This window comes from Danio rerio, chromosome 22 (genome assembly GCF_049306965.1).
Source record: "Danio rerio strain Tuebingen ecotype United States chromosome 22, GRCz12tu, whole genome shotgun sequence".
Classification (NCBI taxonomy): domain Eukaryota; kingdom Metazoa; phylum Chordata; class Actinopteri; order Cypriniformes; family Danionidae; genus Danio; species Danio rerio.
The window spans coordinates 1,634,504-1,650,415 of NC_133197.1; the positions used below are offsets into that span (position 1 = coordinate 1,634,504).

The 15,912-nt window shown below is 36.5% G+C and overlaps 1 protein-coding gene across 1 annotated transcript in view; it reads left to right on the forward strand.

Annotated features, from left to right (window-relative positions):
• Window positions 1-15,912, forward strand: part of LOC100329844 (uncharacterized) — a 55,880-nt gene that overhangs the window by 924 nt on the left and 39,044 nt on the right. The window contains 4 exon segments of the mRNA XM_073936768.1: window positions 878-972; window positions 2,177-2,236; window positions 4,473-4,532; window positions 6,164-7,847. Coding sequence (XP_073792869.1) covers window positions 7,798-7,847 — 50 coding nt within the window. The 5' untranslated portion in view covers window positions 878-972; window positions 2,177-2,236; window positions 4,473-4,532; window positions 6,164-7,797.

The following is a 15,912-nucleotide window of genomic DNA, read 5'->3' on the forward strand; positions in this document are numbered from 1 at the left end:
TAGCTTCTGCTTTTACTTCATCAGACTGATACTTTTAATTGAATGTTATAGGAGCAAAATACATACAGTAATATCATATAGTGAATTTCGTATTGTATCAACTACAACAGGGGTATCCAAACTCAGTCCTCGAAGGCCGGTGTCTTGCAGATTTTAGCTCCAACTTCTCTCAACACATCCTACAATATTTAGAATGTCTAGAAAGTCCTGAATAATTTTAGTGCCAACCTCACTTAGACACTCCTGAACCAGCTAATCAAGCTCTCTCTGGGTATACTATACATTTCCAGGCAGGTGTGTTGAAAGAAGTTGGAGCTAAACAACACAGGACAGAGTATGGACACCCCTGACCTACGAGTAGGCCCACATGGAATCTACGCGCGCAGAATTCCACAGATTTTAAGCCCATTATTAATTCTGTTTATTTACTTGTGTAAATGTGTGTAAATTTATATTCATTCAGTTTTTAAATTAATTACAGTACTATTATTGATTAATAGGACTATATATTTTAAAATTATTATTGATTTATTTACAATATAGTCTGTACAGTAAAATTTTCTGTCTTTTAGTAGAGATATTATATGAGAGACTTGCTTTGTTTACCAAATAAAGTGAATCTAGTTGGATTTGCATTGTAAGCATTAAATACAAGTTAAAAATGTATTTTTATTTCATATATTAAGGTTTTAGTTATGATACTCCCAAATTAATTCTGCACAAATCCATAGATTTTTAACACAATTCTGCGCAGAAATAGCAAAAAAAAATGTCCCCAGATTCCAACTGGCCCTACCTATAAGATATGGCATCATAATAAAATTTATTTCATCGGTGAGTGTAAATGACACAGATTTCTCTGTTTATTCTCCATCAGTGAAAGACAAAGACAGAGTTTATTGAAGGACAGTGAGAAGATGAGTGATCCAGAACCCTGCAGAATTAAACAGGAAGAGACTGAAGAACTAATAGGTTTGTGTTTATTCAATACTCCTCGATAATCTTTAAGAACTTAACCAGTTTTATTTTTTTTCTATTACTTGTAATCTTATTTGAATATATTTGTGTGTGGAATATGTTTAATTTAAGCTTAAAATTTATTAAAACTGTAAATTTAATCATTCAGTGAATAGAGAATCCTCTGATAGACTCGGTTTTGAAACGCTCCAGTGTCTGTGAGAGAGTTTTGTGGGACAAATTCATTTCTGGGTCTAAGAGATAAATAAGTTTCTAAATGATTAATTATTTATTTAAGGTAGCGTTTGTTTACACGACAGAAACCAAAATACTTAGTTTCATTACAAATAGACAGCTCGCTGAGTGCTCAATAACTAAAACAGGGTCTGACCAGTCTAATCTGAGGAATTTATCAAACAGGTTGTAAGCATCATCAGCAGATGGCGCTGTGCTCATTATAAATTCAAATTCTTACAAATAACACTTAAACATATGGTGAAATGCTCATGAATAAGAGCGCTTGTGTGTTTGACTGATGTTTAGGTGGTCAAATGTTTCTGCATCTCAGCTTTTGTACCACAAGTTTAATGTAAACGGCTCACTATGAACTTAATTCACCTAAATCAGGGGCGCCCAAACTGTTTCCTATGAAGGACCAAAAACCAACCTTGATTGAGGCTAGTGGGCTGAAGGTAAATGTAGTTGCCATGGGTGATGTCCTAGTTTATTTAATAATATCTAAAAAGAACTAGAAAACATTAATATTAGCTGACACAGCACAGAACTTATTACAGTAAATACAAAAACACTCTGATGTTGAACAAAATGGAGTTACACTAGTTTTTGCCTTGATTTGCTCACCGGTGTCTTCTGCATAGTCCTTTTAGGTGAAATTGTTTACATTTAAAAAATCTGATTCATTTACAACATGTAATTGGAACATTTGATTTCAGTTTGTTGCTCAGCAGTAAACAAACAAAAGTAATGGTAGATTAGAAATCAGGATCTCTGTGCTAAAGGTATTCGCCCCAACCATCTCACTCGCTTCTCAGTTGGTATGGTGAGCCAAATCAAAGGTTACAATGGGCCCTACTTTGGGCATATCTAACCTAAACTAATCCTAAATGTATTAAAGATTATATTTTATTAGATTACAATCTATCCTTGAGCACTGTCGGCTTTTACACACTGTCATGTAACTTATGTACTTTATTTTCAGGTGTGAAGGTGGAAGAGAGTGAAGCACTGAGTGAAGATGAGGAGAAACATCATGTCAAAAGTAAACAAAAAAAAATTCACACAAACACTGAACATAGTTTTATAATGAACAAAACCGTCATAGCACTTAGGGTGCTCTAATTTCGCCCTAGAAAAAAATACTATATATATATATATATATATATATATATATATATATATATATATATATATATATATATATATATAAACAGTTCTGTCTCGTTCTCGAATCTGGTTGGCTGATAGCCGTGATATATTTAAGCAATATCAGCACTAGTACAGCCTCTTTACCCTTTGTGTATTACTCTGCCCACATACAGCCAGCAAAAATCAGACACTACAGATATAAAGTTTAAAATATGCTTGCTCTGCTGTTTAACTGTCAGCTTATGATTTGAATCCAACGCGAACGAAAGTAGTTCCTCATACAAAAGGGTTTTAGAGACTCTCCATGTTTGATTTTGTTTTTATATACACTATTATAACATCAAACTTCTGATTGGTTCTCGGGATATAGCGGCTTTTGCTGTCAAAGGGAAGTGGCGTAAAGCGGCTTTTGCCAACAAACTGTTATTTCTGAATGCGCTGATGCTGGGATTTAGATGATTTGAAGCATAAATATTTATCGAACATGCTACGTGCCTAAAGCATTCACTCAATGTCATTAGCTCATTTTTTGGCATTTCACTGGTGGGGGCACTAAGGCACTCGGCCTGCTGCCTTGTGCCAACGCACGCCTCCCACCAGTGCCGGTATACAGCCATATCGCACTGCTACTCGTGTGATATTGCTCATATATATATATATATATATATATATATATATATATATATATATATATATATATATATATATATATATATATATATATATACACAGTTCAGATGCAAAAGCTGCTAAACGGCATTTCTGCCAAAAATGAGCTAATGACATTAAGTAAATGCTTTAGGCACGTAGCATGTTCGATAAATATTTATGCTTCAAATCATCTAAATCCCAGCATCAGCGCATTCAGAACCACTTTTTAAAAGATAAATATAATGTGTAAAACTATACATTACCTCTGATTAGCTTTTATATTAATGAATAATGCACAGATATTGATGTTTCACATTGTTTTTACACTACATCATTTGAATCTACCAAGCTTATTTTACAATGTTTGCAGTGTTTACGCTGCTCTACTTACATTAGATCTAAATCCCAAATAACCGAAATGACAACAGATTAAGATTTACTTAATGTCAGGATTTAATAATGTTATTGATTAATTTCATTCATTCTTTATCCTTCTGCTTAATCTCTGGTTTATTAGGGGTTACCACAGTGGAATGAACCGCCACTTGCTTGACATATTTATGTATACTAGGAAAGGTAGTTTATGTTTGGTAAAATGGTCCCAAATGTTTGGTCTTGTCTCAATAGGTGGATTTAGAGGTTTTTGCAAAAAAAAAAAAGCAAAAGTGAATTTAGCCAGTTTTGACCCAAAAGAAAATCTACCTTATTAAAGAGTTGTCTAAAAGGACATTTTTGGAAAAAAAAGGTATTTTATTTACCAGCTAATAACCTTATCATTACATATAAAATGAAACTTCTGAACCTAATCAGAGGAGCCTGATAGAAAATGCTCATTTACAAGGAAAGAGATCTGATGGATTTAGAGGGTATACAGCCTGTATAGTATGTCACCCCTCACATTTCTGCAAATATTTATTTCTGTCTTTTTATAGGACAACACTGCAGAAATGACTATTTGACACAATGAAATATAGTCAGTGTAAAGTTTGTAAAGCAGCATAAATTTATTGTCCCCACTAAATAAGTAAAAATACAGCCAATAATAGCTGAACCTCTGGCAACAAAGCTGAAATAAATATCTTAAAAGGCACTTCTTTCTGCATAGTCCTCTACCTTTCAGGTGAAATTGTTTACATTTTAAAAAATCCGATTCATTTACAACATGTAATTAAAACATTTGATTTGAGTTTGTTGCTCAGCAATAAAACGAAACAGAATAACGTCAAATTAGAAATGATGATCTTTGCACTTAAGGTATTCGCCCCAACCATCTCCAACCATCTCACTCGCTTCTCAGATGGTGTGGTGAGCCAAATCAAAGGTTACAATGGGCCCTACTTTAGCCTGCAGGCCCTACTTTGGGCATTTCTAACCTAAACTAATCCTAATTGTGTTAATGATTATATTAGATCAGAATCTATCCTTGAGCACTGTCGGCTTTTACACACTGTCATGTAACTTATGTACTTTATTTTCAGATGTTAAGGTGGAGAAGAGTGAAGCACTGAGTGAAGATGAGGAGAAACATCATGTCAAAGGTAATCAACCCCCCCGACACACACACACACACACACACAAACACTGAACATAGTTGCTTAATCTCTGTTTTTGTCAGGGGTTACCACAGAGGAATGAGCCGCCACTTACTTGACATATATATTTTTAATTATAGGTTGTTTGTGTAATGTGTTTTATGTTTGGTAAAATAATTTATAATTGCATCTTTAGTGATTTTCAACTAATTACACGGTCTTGTCCCAATAGGTGGATTTAGAGGTTTTTGCTCAAAAAGCAGAAGTGGTTTTGAAGTTTTTACACAAAATAAAAAAAACACAAAATTTACCTTATTAAAAACCAAAGAATGGTCTAATGGGACATTTTAAAAAAAAAAAGGTATTTTATTTACCAGCTCATAACCTTATCATTACATATAAAATGAAACTTCTGAACCTAATCAAAGGAGCCTGATAGAAAATGCTCATTTAGAGAGTTTTGGATCTGAACTCTTCATATATATATATATATATATATATATATATATATATATATATATATATATATTTACACACACACACACACACACACACACACACACACACACACACACACACACACACACACAGTATGTCACTCCTCACATTTCTGCAAATATTTATTTATAACTTTTCATAGGACAACACTGCAGAGATGACTCTTTGTCACGATGAATAGTAGCCAGTGTAAAGTTTGTAAACGGTGTAAACTTGCCACGTTTAAAACGTATATGTGGCCGGTCTCTTGCCTTGACATGAAAGCTTTTATAATGCTAATACTTCTCCTTTAGTGAAAAATAAGTAGGTTGAGTGTGATATAAGTAAACCTGTTGCGAATGAAAGAATGAAGTTGTATAACATTGATAATTTTGCATCAACCTTTCACAATATCATTAAAGATTTGTTTAAATTTGTAATAGAAACACACTTAAAGATTAATTAAGTGAAAGTGAAATCGTCCCTACTTGACACTTTTCTCTTAAAATGTAGCTTTATTTTGACTAATTAAGTGAAAGTGAACGCATCCCTACTTGACACTTTTCTCTTAAAATTTTACTTTTTTGATTAATAAAGTGAAAGCATCCTTACTTGACACTTTTTTCTTAAAATGGAGCTTTTTTATTAAGTGAAACTGAAAGCATTCCTACTGTCCTTTTTTCTTAAAATGTATTGTTTTTGATCAATTTAGTGAAAGTGAAAGCATCCCTACTTGAGACTTTTCTCTTAAAATTGAGCTTTTTTTATTAATTAAGTGAAAGTAAAAGCATCCCTACTTGACATTTTTCTTAAAATGAAGCTTTTTTTATTAATTAAGTGAAAGTGAAAGCATCTCTACTTGACTTTTTTTCTTAAAATGTAACGTTTTTGATTAATTAAGTGAAAGTGAAAGCATCCCTACTTGACATTTTTCTTAAAATGAAGCTTTTTTTTATTAATTAAGTGAAAGTGAAAGCATCCCTACTTGACTTTTTTTCTTAAAATGTAGCGTTTTTGATTAATTAAGTGAAAGTGAAAGCATTCCTTCTTGACATTTTTCTCTGAAAATGTAGCTTTTGTTTTGATGAAGTGAAAGTGAAAGCATCCTGACTTGACATTTCTCTCTTAGAATGTAACTTTTTTGTTTACTTGATTTTCAGAGCTGAATGAAGACATGAAAATTTGCTTTAATGTTCATTCAAAGACTAAACCTTTTCTATGCTCTTTGTGCGGGAAGAGTTACAATTATCCACACGGTTTAAGGCAACATCAGAGGACTCACACTGGAGAGAAACCGTACAAGTGTTCAGACTGCCACAAGAGATTCAGCCAGTCACATTATCTGAGAAGACACCAGGTGACTTACACTGGAAAGAAACATTACAAGTGTTCACACTGCGAGCGAACATTCAGTGAGTCAGAAAATCTGACAACACATGAGAGGATTCACACTGGAGAGAAACGATTCAGATGCGCTCAGTGTGGGAACGGTTTCATGCAATTGTCAGACCTTAATCGACACATGCTGATCCACACAGGAGAGAAAAACCACAAGTGTGTTCATTGTGGGAGGAGTTACAGACAATCGTCAGACCTTAGTCGACACATGATGATCCACATTGGAGAGAAAAAACACAAATGTGATCAATGCGACAGGATATTTTTGAGGACTGCAGATTTGAAGCTCCATCTTAGTGTTCATAAAGAGGAGAAGCCGTATTCATGCTCTGAGTGTGAGAAGAGTTTTAAACGAAAGTCACATTTAAGAAAACATCAGAAGATCCACACTGGTATGAAAGAGCATGTGTGCTTTATTTGTGGGAAGAGTTATACTACAGCTGAAAATCTGAAACGCCACCAGAGGATTCACGCTGGAAAGAAACCAGTTAAACATAAAAGGACTCTAAAAAGCAAAGGCTGACATTTAGAAATCCTAAAGAGGACATATGGTCACCCTATCCGAATGTTTTAGTATTTCAGGCCTTTATTATTTTGCTTCATGATACAGTCAATAAACTTATCCAGGCTTACACAGATTTATCAACTGTAATTCTTTATCTGCTATTAAGATTTACCACATATACAGTTGAAGTCAGAATTATTAGCCCCCTGTTTATTATTCCTACATTCCTCCAATTACAGGGTTTCTGCAGTGTCTTAAAATGTCTTAAATCTCAAAATCCTAATTTTAGGTCTGAAAAAGTCTTAAATTTGCTGAAATACTGTGCTGTAGGTCTTAAATCTTTTTTTAAACAGGTCTTAATTTTCCTTTGTTCATGTATTGCTACCAAATCTGGCCAAAACCCATACAACCACCAACAAACATAAGACTTTAATTAATAAAGCTTTAAGCTTTTTATTTAATAAGGTAATTTTTTACTTTATCACAATGGTTTAATTATTTTCAGTGTGCCGTAAAAGTTCTCCTTGAATGTACTGCTGAGGACACCGACCTGAAGGGATTGTTGAGCATAGATTTAGTTTATTTTAGTTTTAAAACTTTAAAAAACATTTGTTCATTTTTTTAATTATTATTTTAAAGAAAGTTTTTGTTGGAAAAAAAAGTGTATGGATACAAGTAGAGCTTGTTTGTTTTCACACAATATTTAAAATATTTAGCTATAAAAATACAAAAAATTGCTTGTTTTTGCACAATATTTAAAATGTTTAGCTAAAAAATAAAATATTTTTTGTTTGTTTTTTTTCTCGCTTGTCAGAGAAGTTATTTACTTTGCAATGTTTTTGATGTTTGTTTGTTTTTTTGACGGTCTTCTGTTGCGCCCGCCTTGTCGTGATGACGTCATCAGTGACGCGATTATGCAGCGTCGAGTCTTCAGAGCTGAGGTGAGTCGTTGCCGCTTTTTCTCGTGTTTACACAACAATAAAACACACTTTACAGTTTATTAAAGCGACAATCTGCGACTAGTTTCTGCATTGAGTTCACCTCTATCTGTGTGTCTGCTGACCAAAACAATACAGCAGGCAGAGAGCAGCTCTGAGAGGACAACATGAGTGAATGTGTTTGGGCTTTTCTGTATTGTGTATGAGGTTTTCTACGTGGGTTTTAATTATGAATGTAAATAAAAGAAATCTGCTGCAGGAAACACTTGAACTTTGATTAATAAAGTTTTTTTTTTGTGATTTCCCATCCAGCTAAAAAACACCTTAAACCAGACAAAGCTTGTTGGCTGATTTTAGCTGGTTGACCAGATTTGTTTTAAAGGGGTTTTGGCTATTTCCTGTCTGGTTTTAATTGGTCAGGCTGGGGAGTAATCAGCTAAAACCAGCTTGACCAGCCTGGTTTAAGCTTGACAGCTAATTTTGGCTGGCTAGGTTGAGCTGGCTAAGCTTTAGCCGATCATCTCCCAGCCTGACTAGCCAAGACCAGGGTGGAAATGGCCAAAACCCCTCTAAAGCCAGGCTGGTCAATCTGCAAATACTCAATAATCTGATCTGCTGCTGATCCTGAATGTCTGTTTAATGAGTGTTTATAGTCAGAGGCTTATCAATATTATCAGAGCTGCTGAAATCTACTTTATAAGTCAATAGTCCCTTTTTCCTCATTCAGATCTGCATCATAATATGATTTTTTTTATCAGTGTGAATGAATCAGATTTCTCTGTTTGTTCTCCTGAAGCTCTGCCACCATCAGTGAAAGACAAAGACAGAGTTTATTGAAGGACAGTGAGAAGATGAGTGATCCAGAACCCTGCAGAATTAAACAGGAAGAGACTGAAGAACTAATAGGTTTGTGTTTATTCATTACTCTTCAATAATGAGGCTGAAGAACTGTGAGGTTGTTCATTTTTAAGCACTTCATCAGTTTTTGTTCTTTTTCACATCGTGTCATTTTATCTGAACAATGTTTGTCTTTAGAATACGGGACGTTTGTTTTTGCTGTTGAAGAATAATGTGCATTTTAGTTCAGTTGCATTTACATTGATTAAACTCTGATGTGATATGATGGGGTGACCTGTGCCTCAACCCCAAAAACAGCAAAATCTAATAAAGTCTACACTGAAGTAACATTACAGAACAAGGCAGGAACCGGCGGATGTACAACAACTTTAATCATAAAGTACACACAAAACAAAAGCTTCCATCTGAAGTTCCTCCATGGGACTCTATGTATTTCTTAAACACTCTGTCCAACTTGGCCTCGTTGCTCTTGGCCTCGCCTACACTCGTCACCACTACCAAACTGACCAAACACAGAGCTTGCACTGTGTCATCGCAACGTGTAGTTACATTTTTTTGAGAAGTGCACATTGGCATCATCCTCGACAAGGTGTCTGAGACCACTTGAAGGCTGTGCTGGACCAGACCATACCCGTGCGGTTAACAAGAGTGGAAATGCTGAAGTAGAGCTGGGCGATAATTCGATAATTATCACGATATATATTTTTTCCGATAAACCGATAATGCCCGTTCGCTAACTGTTAGATAATATTTACGCACTATGCATAATGCTGCGGAGGCCTGCCCTTCCAAATGCCGCACACAGTAAGTGTACAACCGTACAGTGTTAGTTGAACTTGGAAGGGTAAGAAAAAAATAAGATAAGAATGGTCACAGACATTGTTGACAAGAAACATAACTGATCATCAGTAGCCTTGAGCTGCTTAGTTTTTTGTTATCCGACACAAAACAGAGCAACGTGCACTGCAAACTGCGCAGACGACTCGTGCCATCAAAAGCAAGCAACACCACACACCTGTTTCAAATGTAAACAAGACCACCCTTATGAAGATGCAACGAAATTACAAACCCAAACAAGTGTTGGTAAACCAACGCAACCACCCAGCACAATCTCATGTCATCATTTTAGAAAGCCTGAAGAGACAGATGATATGACAGACAACACATCTCAATGAACACTTGATGCTTGCTGTAAACTACAGGCTGCATTATTTAAGGGCATTTGTTACGACATTGATAGGATCTTTTGTTGTCAAGAGCCCCTTTCACACATACAGACAATTTTCCGGAAAGGTTGTATGTGTGAACAGGTCCTTTTTGAAAATACCGGTAAATTCGTTCTGGCTATTTTCCGGAAAGAGAAGTTGTAACATTACCGGTAAATTGCCGGAATGCTGCGCTGTGTGAATGCAGAAGGAAGATTGCCGTAATAAGCGCGTGCACGTCTAGAACGTGCTGACGTGAGGCGTCTGCTTTAGCCAATCACAACAGTCAGACGCATTTACGTCCGCGCGGTTTGTGAGAATAAATATTTTTCCAGACACATTTAGCTGCTAGAAGTTAGTCAGATCACGTTTATATGTTCTTCTCAATGCCAACTGTGTAAATAATCATCGATGAGATGTTTATGATAAGCCGTTGTTTGTTTACCTTCAAGCTTTGCGTGTGCCTCTGAAACAGCCTGTGAGCGCCTGCACACGCACATATTATGAACATCTCGACATGCGAAAGTGATCCTGCGAAAGTTGTTCACAATATTGATCATCAAAAGAGTTTGTAATTTAGTCAAATGTTTACAAATACCAGCGCAGCCGTTTAAAGCTCATTTGTGGTGAATGATGTCAGAATTTACCGGTATTTTGGAATGGATGTGTAAACAATCTTTTCCGGAAAATTTCCGTAACGTCCTCGCCTGTGTGAACAGCACTTTTTTGAATATACCGGTAAAGTCGTTCCGGAAATTTTCCAGATATTTACCGGTATCACTGTGTGAAAGGGGCTATTCAAGGTTCTGTTTCCTTTTTAATATTAAGATATTTGTTTTGGAATTTTTCATACATATTGTCCCTCATCGACAGTAAAAGAACCAGCCTTTATGAAGGACATCATCACCGAGGAGAAATCAGATGCTCAAGACAAAATCTTTCAAAGTATGACATATTAAACATGCAGCAAATATATGACAGACGTTTACAACAGCAGTGGATCATTAATTAAGTCCTTATTTTCCACAGAGCGAAGCATCATCCACCCGCAGTTGTTTAAGACGGGGACAAACTAAATATAAACACTTTATATATTTTTCTTCAAAAATGAATCTTTTTGCAATGAATTTTGTAATGTTTAATGAGTAACTTAATTATAATGTTCCAGAAGAACGAATAACATCTGAGGTGAAGCGCTTTAAAACAAGTCCGCTATACGTAATATACTTTAGCGCCAAAACAATCCATTAAACTACTTTCACGGTTTCATTTTAATTCATTAACGAAGCGCGGTTTGAGCACTATGAGCTGGACAGTCTTTACAAGCTATTCACAGCACTGTCAAGCTGCGTCCCAAATGGCACACAATGCACTATGTACTTATTTACATTTAGTCATTTAGCAGACACTTTTATCCAAAGCGACTTCTGGCACTTACACACTCAACAGGATAGTATATGTATGTGGTGTCGTCCCGAATGGAGCACTGATGTTTTTTTACTAAGTGGAAATTCAAACCGTTTCCCTGAAGACGTTTGACGGTCGCCAAATCAGTGAAATAAACGACAGAATTATCAAATACCTGCCGCGAGTATAACTGCATTCACCATCGGGAGGCGCTATAATCACTCTCGTAGGAGAATTTTGCTTTCACAATCCAAAATGAATAAAGTTATCCAACATGTGATAGCTCCGCCCCTTTCGCTACGTAAGGAAACCTGCGGTCGTTGAGTGCGTGAAGTGTCCATCATTACACACTTCATTGTACCGGCTGAATGAGTGCATCATCCGGGTTATTAAAGTGCACTTATGATTTTTAGAGTTTTCAGTGTGAACACACTACTAACACTATTTATACAACAAAATGGCGTAGAATAGTGCATAAGTATGCGATTTGGGACGCAGCTACAGTTTTCTTAGATTACCTCGGAAGAATAAGCTCGATCTGAAGGATGAGAGAGCTCAGAAACCCGTTGAGTTATTGTAGAGGCTCCCCGCATGTCTCACCGTGATGCGCGATATATAAAATGAGAGTCTGCATTAGGCCTATTTGTGCCAGTCTGTGAGGTCAAATTAAAACACCATCAGATATAGCGGAGATCTGTGCACAACAGTTTTTTTATGCGTCCCACAATATTCAATGTCAAGAGAGTGACTATGTAAGGTAAACTGCACGCACTTGATTATGTAATGCGTGGGCGCGTCTCACAGCCCAAAGCATAACTAAACCTTTAAATGTCCATGCTTAATCAGTCATCGATAAGGTCTATAAATTAAAGGGTTATTGACAATCAATAGGTCATCAAGTAATCGTTAGCATCCTTAAATAAAGTAGCCTATACATTAAAGGATTTTTCACCCTAAATTCACCATACCATTAAAAAGAGGAGTTCATCCAAAGCAGAACATTCTGTGACCATTAACTCACCTTTTACCTTTTCCAAACATGTTTTATTTTATTTATTTTGTTGAACAATAATATCCAATTACTAGGGCCAGACGGACTCTGCATTTTTTGCTATTTCTGCTGAGAATTCTGGTAAAAATCTGCGGATTTCTGCTGAATTAGTTTGGGAGTATCCAGCGAAGTATCATAACTAAAACCTTAATATATTAAATAAAAGTAATAAATTACTGAATAAAAACGGAATAAATTCAGATTTACACATTTAAACAGAATTAATGATGGGCTAAAAATCTGCAGAAATCTGCGGATTCTGCGCACGCAGGTTCCGTGTGGGCCTACCAATAACTTGTAGGGTGATGTCTTTGGTTATTGAAACCTTGATTACTAAATGCTGAATTAAGATTCTTTTGTTGTTTATATTGTCAGACAGCTCAAACATCTCACAAAATGTGTTAAATCAGCTGCACAAAGCGATTGGCATGCTATAATCCTATACGTTTAATAGATATAAAGATTTGACATTTATCATGATAATTATCGATATCGACATTTTCTTGATCATTTTTGCCATATTGCCCAGCTATATGCAGAAGTATAACGCGTAGCTGTGCATTTATACTTCTGCGTGCTGTCTCTGTTGGTCTGCATTAACACTTCCGAAACACTAGTTGGCAGTGAGGTGTAAATGTTCCTCTGAGTCGAGTTTCTTCGCTGCTGTTTTGTTTTCCTGAACACTTCCGGGATGTACAAGTGGTTCAAACTCACTCATTTTGAGGCAGGAACCGGCGGACGTGCAACAACTTTAACTATGAGGTAAACACAAAACAAAACTTTCCATCCAAAGCTCCTTCACGGGACTCCACACTTGTAAACAATCGCTCCATTGGGTTCGCGCCATTCGCGTGGCTCTCGGTCCCGCCCCGACTCGTCAGCGCTACCAAGCTGACCAATCACAGAGCTTGCGCTACGCATTGTTGCGACGTGTAGTTACATTTTTTGAGAGGTGCACGTCAGCCACGGCGAAGGGCTATGCTTCAGCGCCGTAGCATACGCCGGTGTTTGACGCAGAAGTATAAATCAGCCTTTAAGAGTGTGTGTGTGTGTTTGTCAGAGATTTATACATTTCTGCTTCTCAGCTTCTATACTACAAGTTTACTTTAAACACATCTTATGAACTTGTGTGTTATTCGCCTTGACTTTTCCTAACTTTCTAAACTGGCTTTAAGCACTGTCTGCTTTTACACACAGTCCTGTAACTTATTTACTTAATTTTCAGATGTGAAGGTGAAAAGTGAAGAACTGAGTGAAGATGAGGAGAAACATCATGTCAAGCCTGAAGAAGAAACTCACACAAACACTGAACACAGTTTTGTAAGGACCAGCACAGCTGTAAACGGTTTCACCTGCACTCAGTGTGGAAAGAGTTTCAGCCACAAATGCAGTCTCAGCATTCACATGAAGAGCCACACTGGAGACAAAAGTAAGTTAGGAGACCTGACAACGCATGAGAAGATTCACCCAAAAGACGAGCTGTTTCTCTGCATTGCTTGTGGGAAGAGTTTCAGGGATATATTTACTCTACAAACACACACGAAAAAATTTCTCAAACTTTTGTATGAAGAACATACAAACTCCACACAGAAATTCCAACTGACCTAGCCGGCACTCGAACCAGCAACCTTCTTGCTGTGAGGTGTTTGTGCTACCCACTAGAGATGCGCGGATGGGCTATTATTTCATCCGCAACCGCATCACAAAACTCATCATCCGTCCGCCATCCATCCGCACTAACATTTTTGACCAAATTTTAAAACCGCACCCGCCCGCCATCTGCTGACTGAGCTCTTTATTTGAATGGCTTATTCCTTTTTATTATTAAATGAATGTTTCTTTATTGATTATTAGAAAATAGAGAATGACTTTAATTTCATGCAGTTAATCCAAACGTGCAAGTCCAATCCAGCATTAATTGATGCTTTGAAGTGACGCTAAACAATACGAGGACGAGTCTTTTCACTTGATTCGATTCCTCGGTCCTGAAGTCTTTTCCTTGCGTCCTTTCCTCGCATCCTATAGGAGTGGAAAGACGAGGAAAGAAAGCAAGGAAAGGAAACGAGGATACACAAATAAGAAAGGAGAAGCACCCCTATAAAGCTCTCAGAATATCAGCAGTGAACTCCGTCTCCAATTGGCGCACAGGGACAAAAATAAATAAATAGCCTAAATGAAACGCACTGTACTGTACAATTTTTTAATTATTATTGTAGCCTAAAAGAAAACGTATTTTGACACATCATTTCAACATTCAGACTAGAGCGCCTGCCTCAATGCGCCCTGCTGCACTGAAGGAGCGCTCGCTCGCAGCACTTGTTGCTGGAATGCATAGAATTCTCTTGGCAAGGTGCTGTAGTCGTGGGAATGACTGCCTTGTTTCTCCCAAAAGGAAAGTAGATTTTCCTCTGCTGATCCGTCTATACGGAAGTTTGTAGATGAAGACTTCTGTACTTCATCCAGAATTAGTGTATCCGATTCCTCCTCTCATTCTGTGAAGTCAGTCTTAGGCTTTTTCGTTGGTGCGCCAACTATGTGTACAAAAACAGTACAACCGCCCACCACCCGCCCGAATTTAATTAAAATATAATTTTTCGTCACGTCATCCGCCCGATCCGCGGTTTATCCACGGATTCCGCAGCTGTAACCGCCATCCGCGCATCTCTACTACCCACTGCGCCACCGTGCTGCCCTGCCTTCATAAATTAGCTAATTAAATAACTTAAACTTGAAAATAATCTTCAGTGTTCATTTATTTGAGAAGTAACTTCGTATTGTAGGATAACACATTTCTAACATTCAAGTACAGCAAGGCACATCTGTAAACTTTAACAGATGCAGTTGAAGTCAGTTTTTTTGCCCTCCCAATAATTTAAAATTATGTTTCCCAAGTGAGCTGAATCAAACCAAGGAGATTTTCACAGTATTTCCTATAAAACACAAATAATTAATCTGGAGTCATAATAAGTGTTATATCTTATAGATTATTTCTTGAAAAAAAGCAGCTTTAAATTGTTTAAAAAACTATTTTAAGTCAATGGTATTAGCTTCTTTAGGAAATAATTACTGTATATTTTATTGATCATCTACACAACAAACCAGTTATACAATAACTTAACTAATCATTCCAACTTTCCTAGTTAACATAACCTAATTAAGTCTTTAAATTACACTTTAATCTGTATCAAAGACTAGAATATTTAAAGGGACTTTGTCTGTATACAACTATCTTGCTAAATAACTAGTAAAATCATGCACAGTCACCATGGGAAAGGAAAAAAGTAGTTATTATAAAAATTGGTTAGTTAAACTATTATGTTTAAAAACGTGTTGTAATCATGTCTTGATGACTCGTGCTTTATGTCACGGCTGAAATCAAAAACAAATGATGTCCACGTTAGCATCGCTGGACGATTTGTTCGTTCGGATCTAAAGAGTCGATTCATTTGAAGCCCCGTTCAAATGAATCTTCCTCCCGCTAAACTAATCCGCTATACATATAATGGTGCTGAAGATACGCGAGCACTGTAATCTAAATCATAACTCA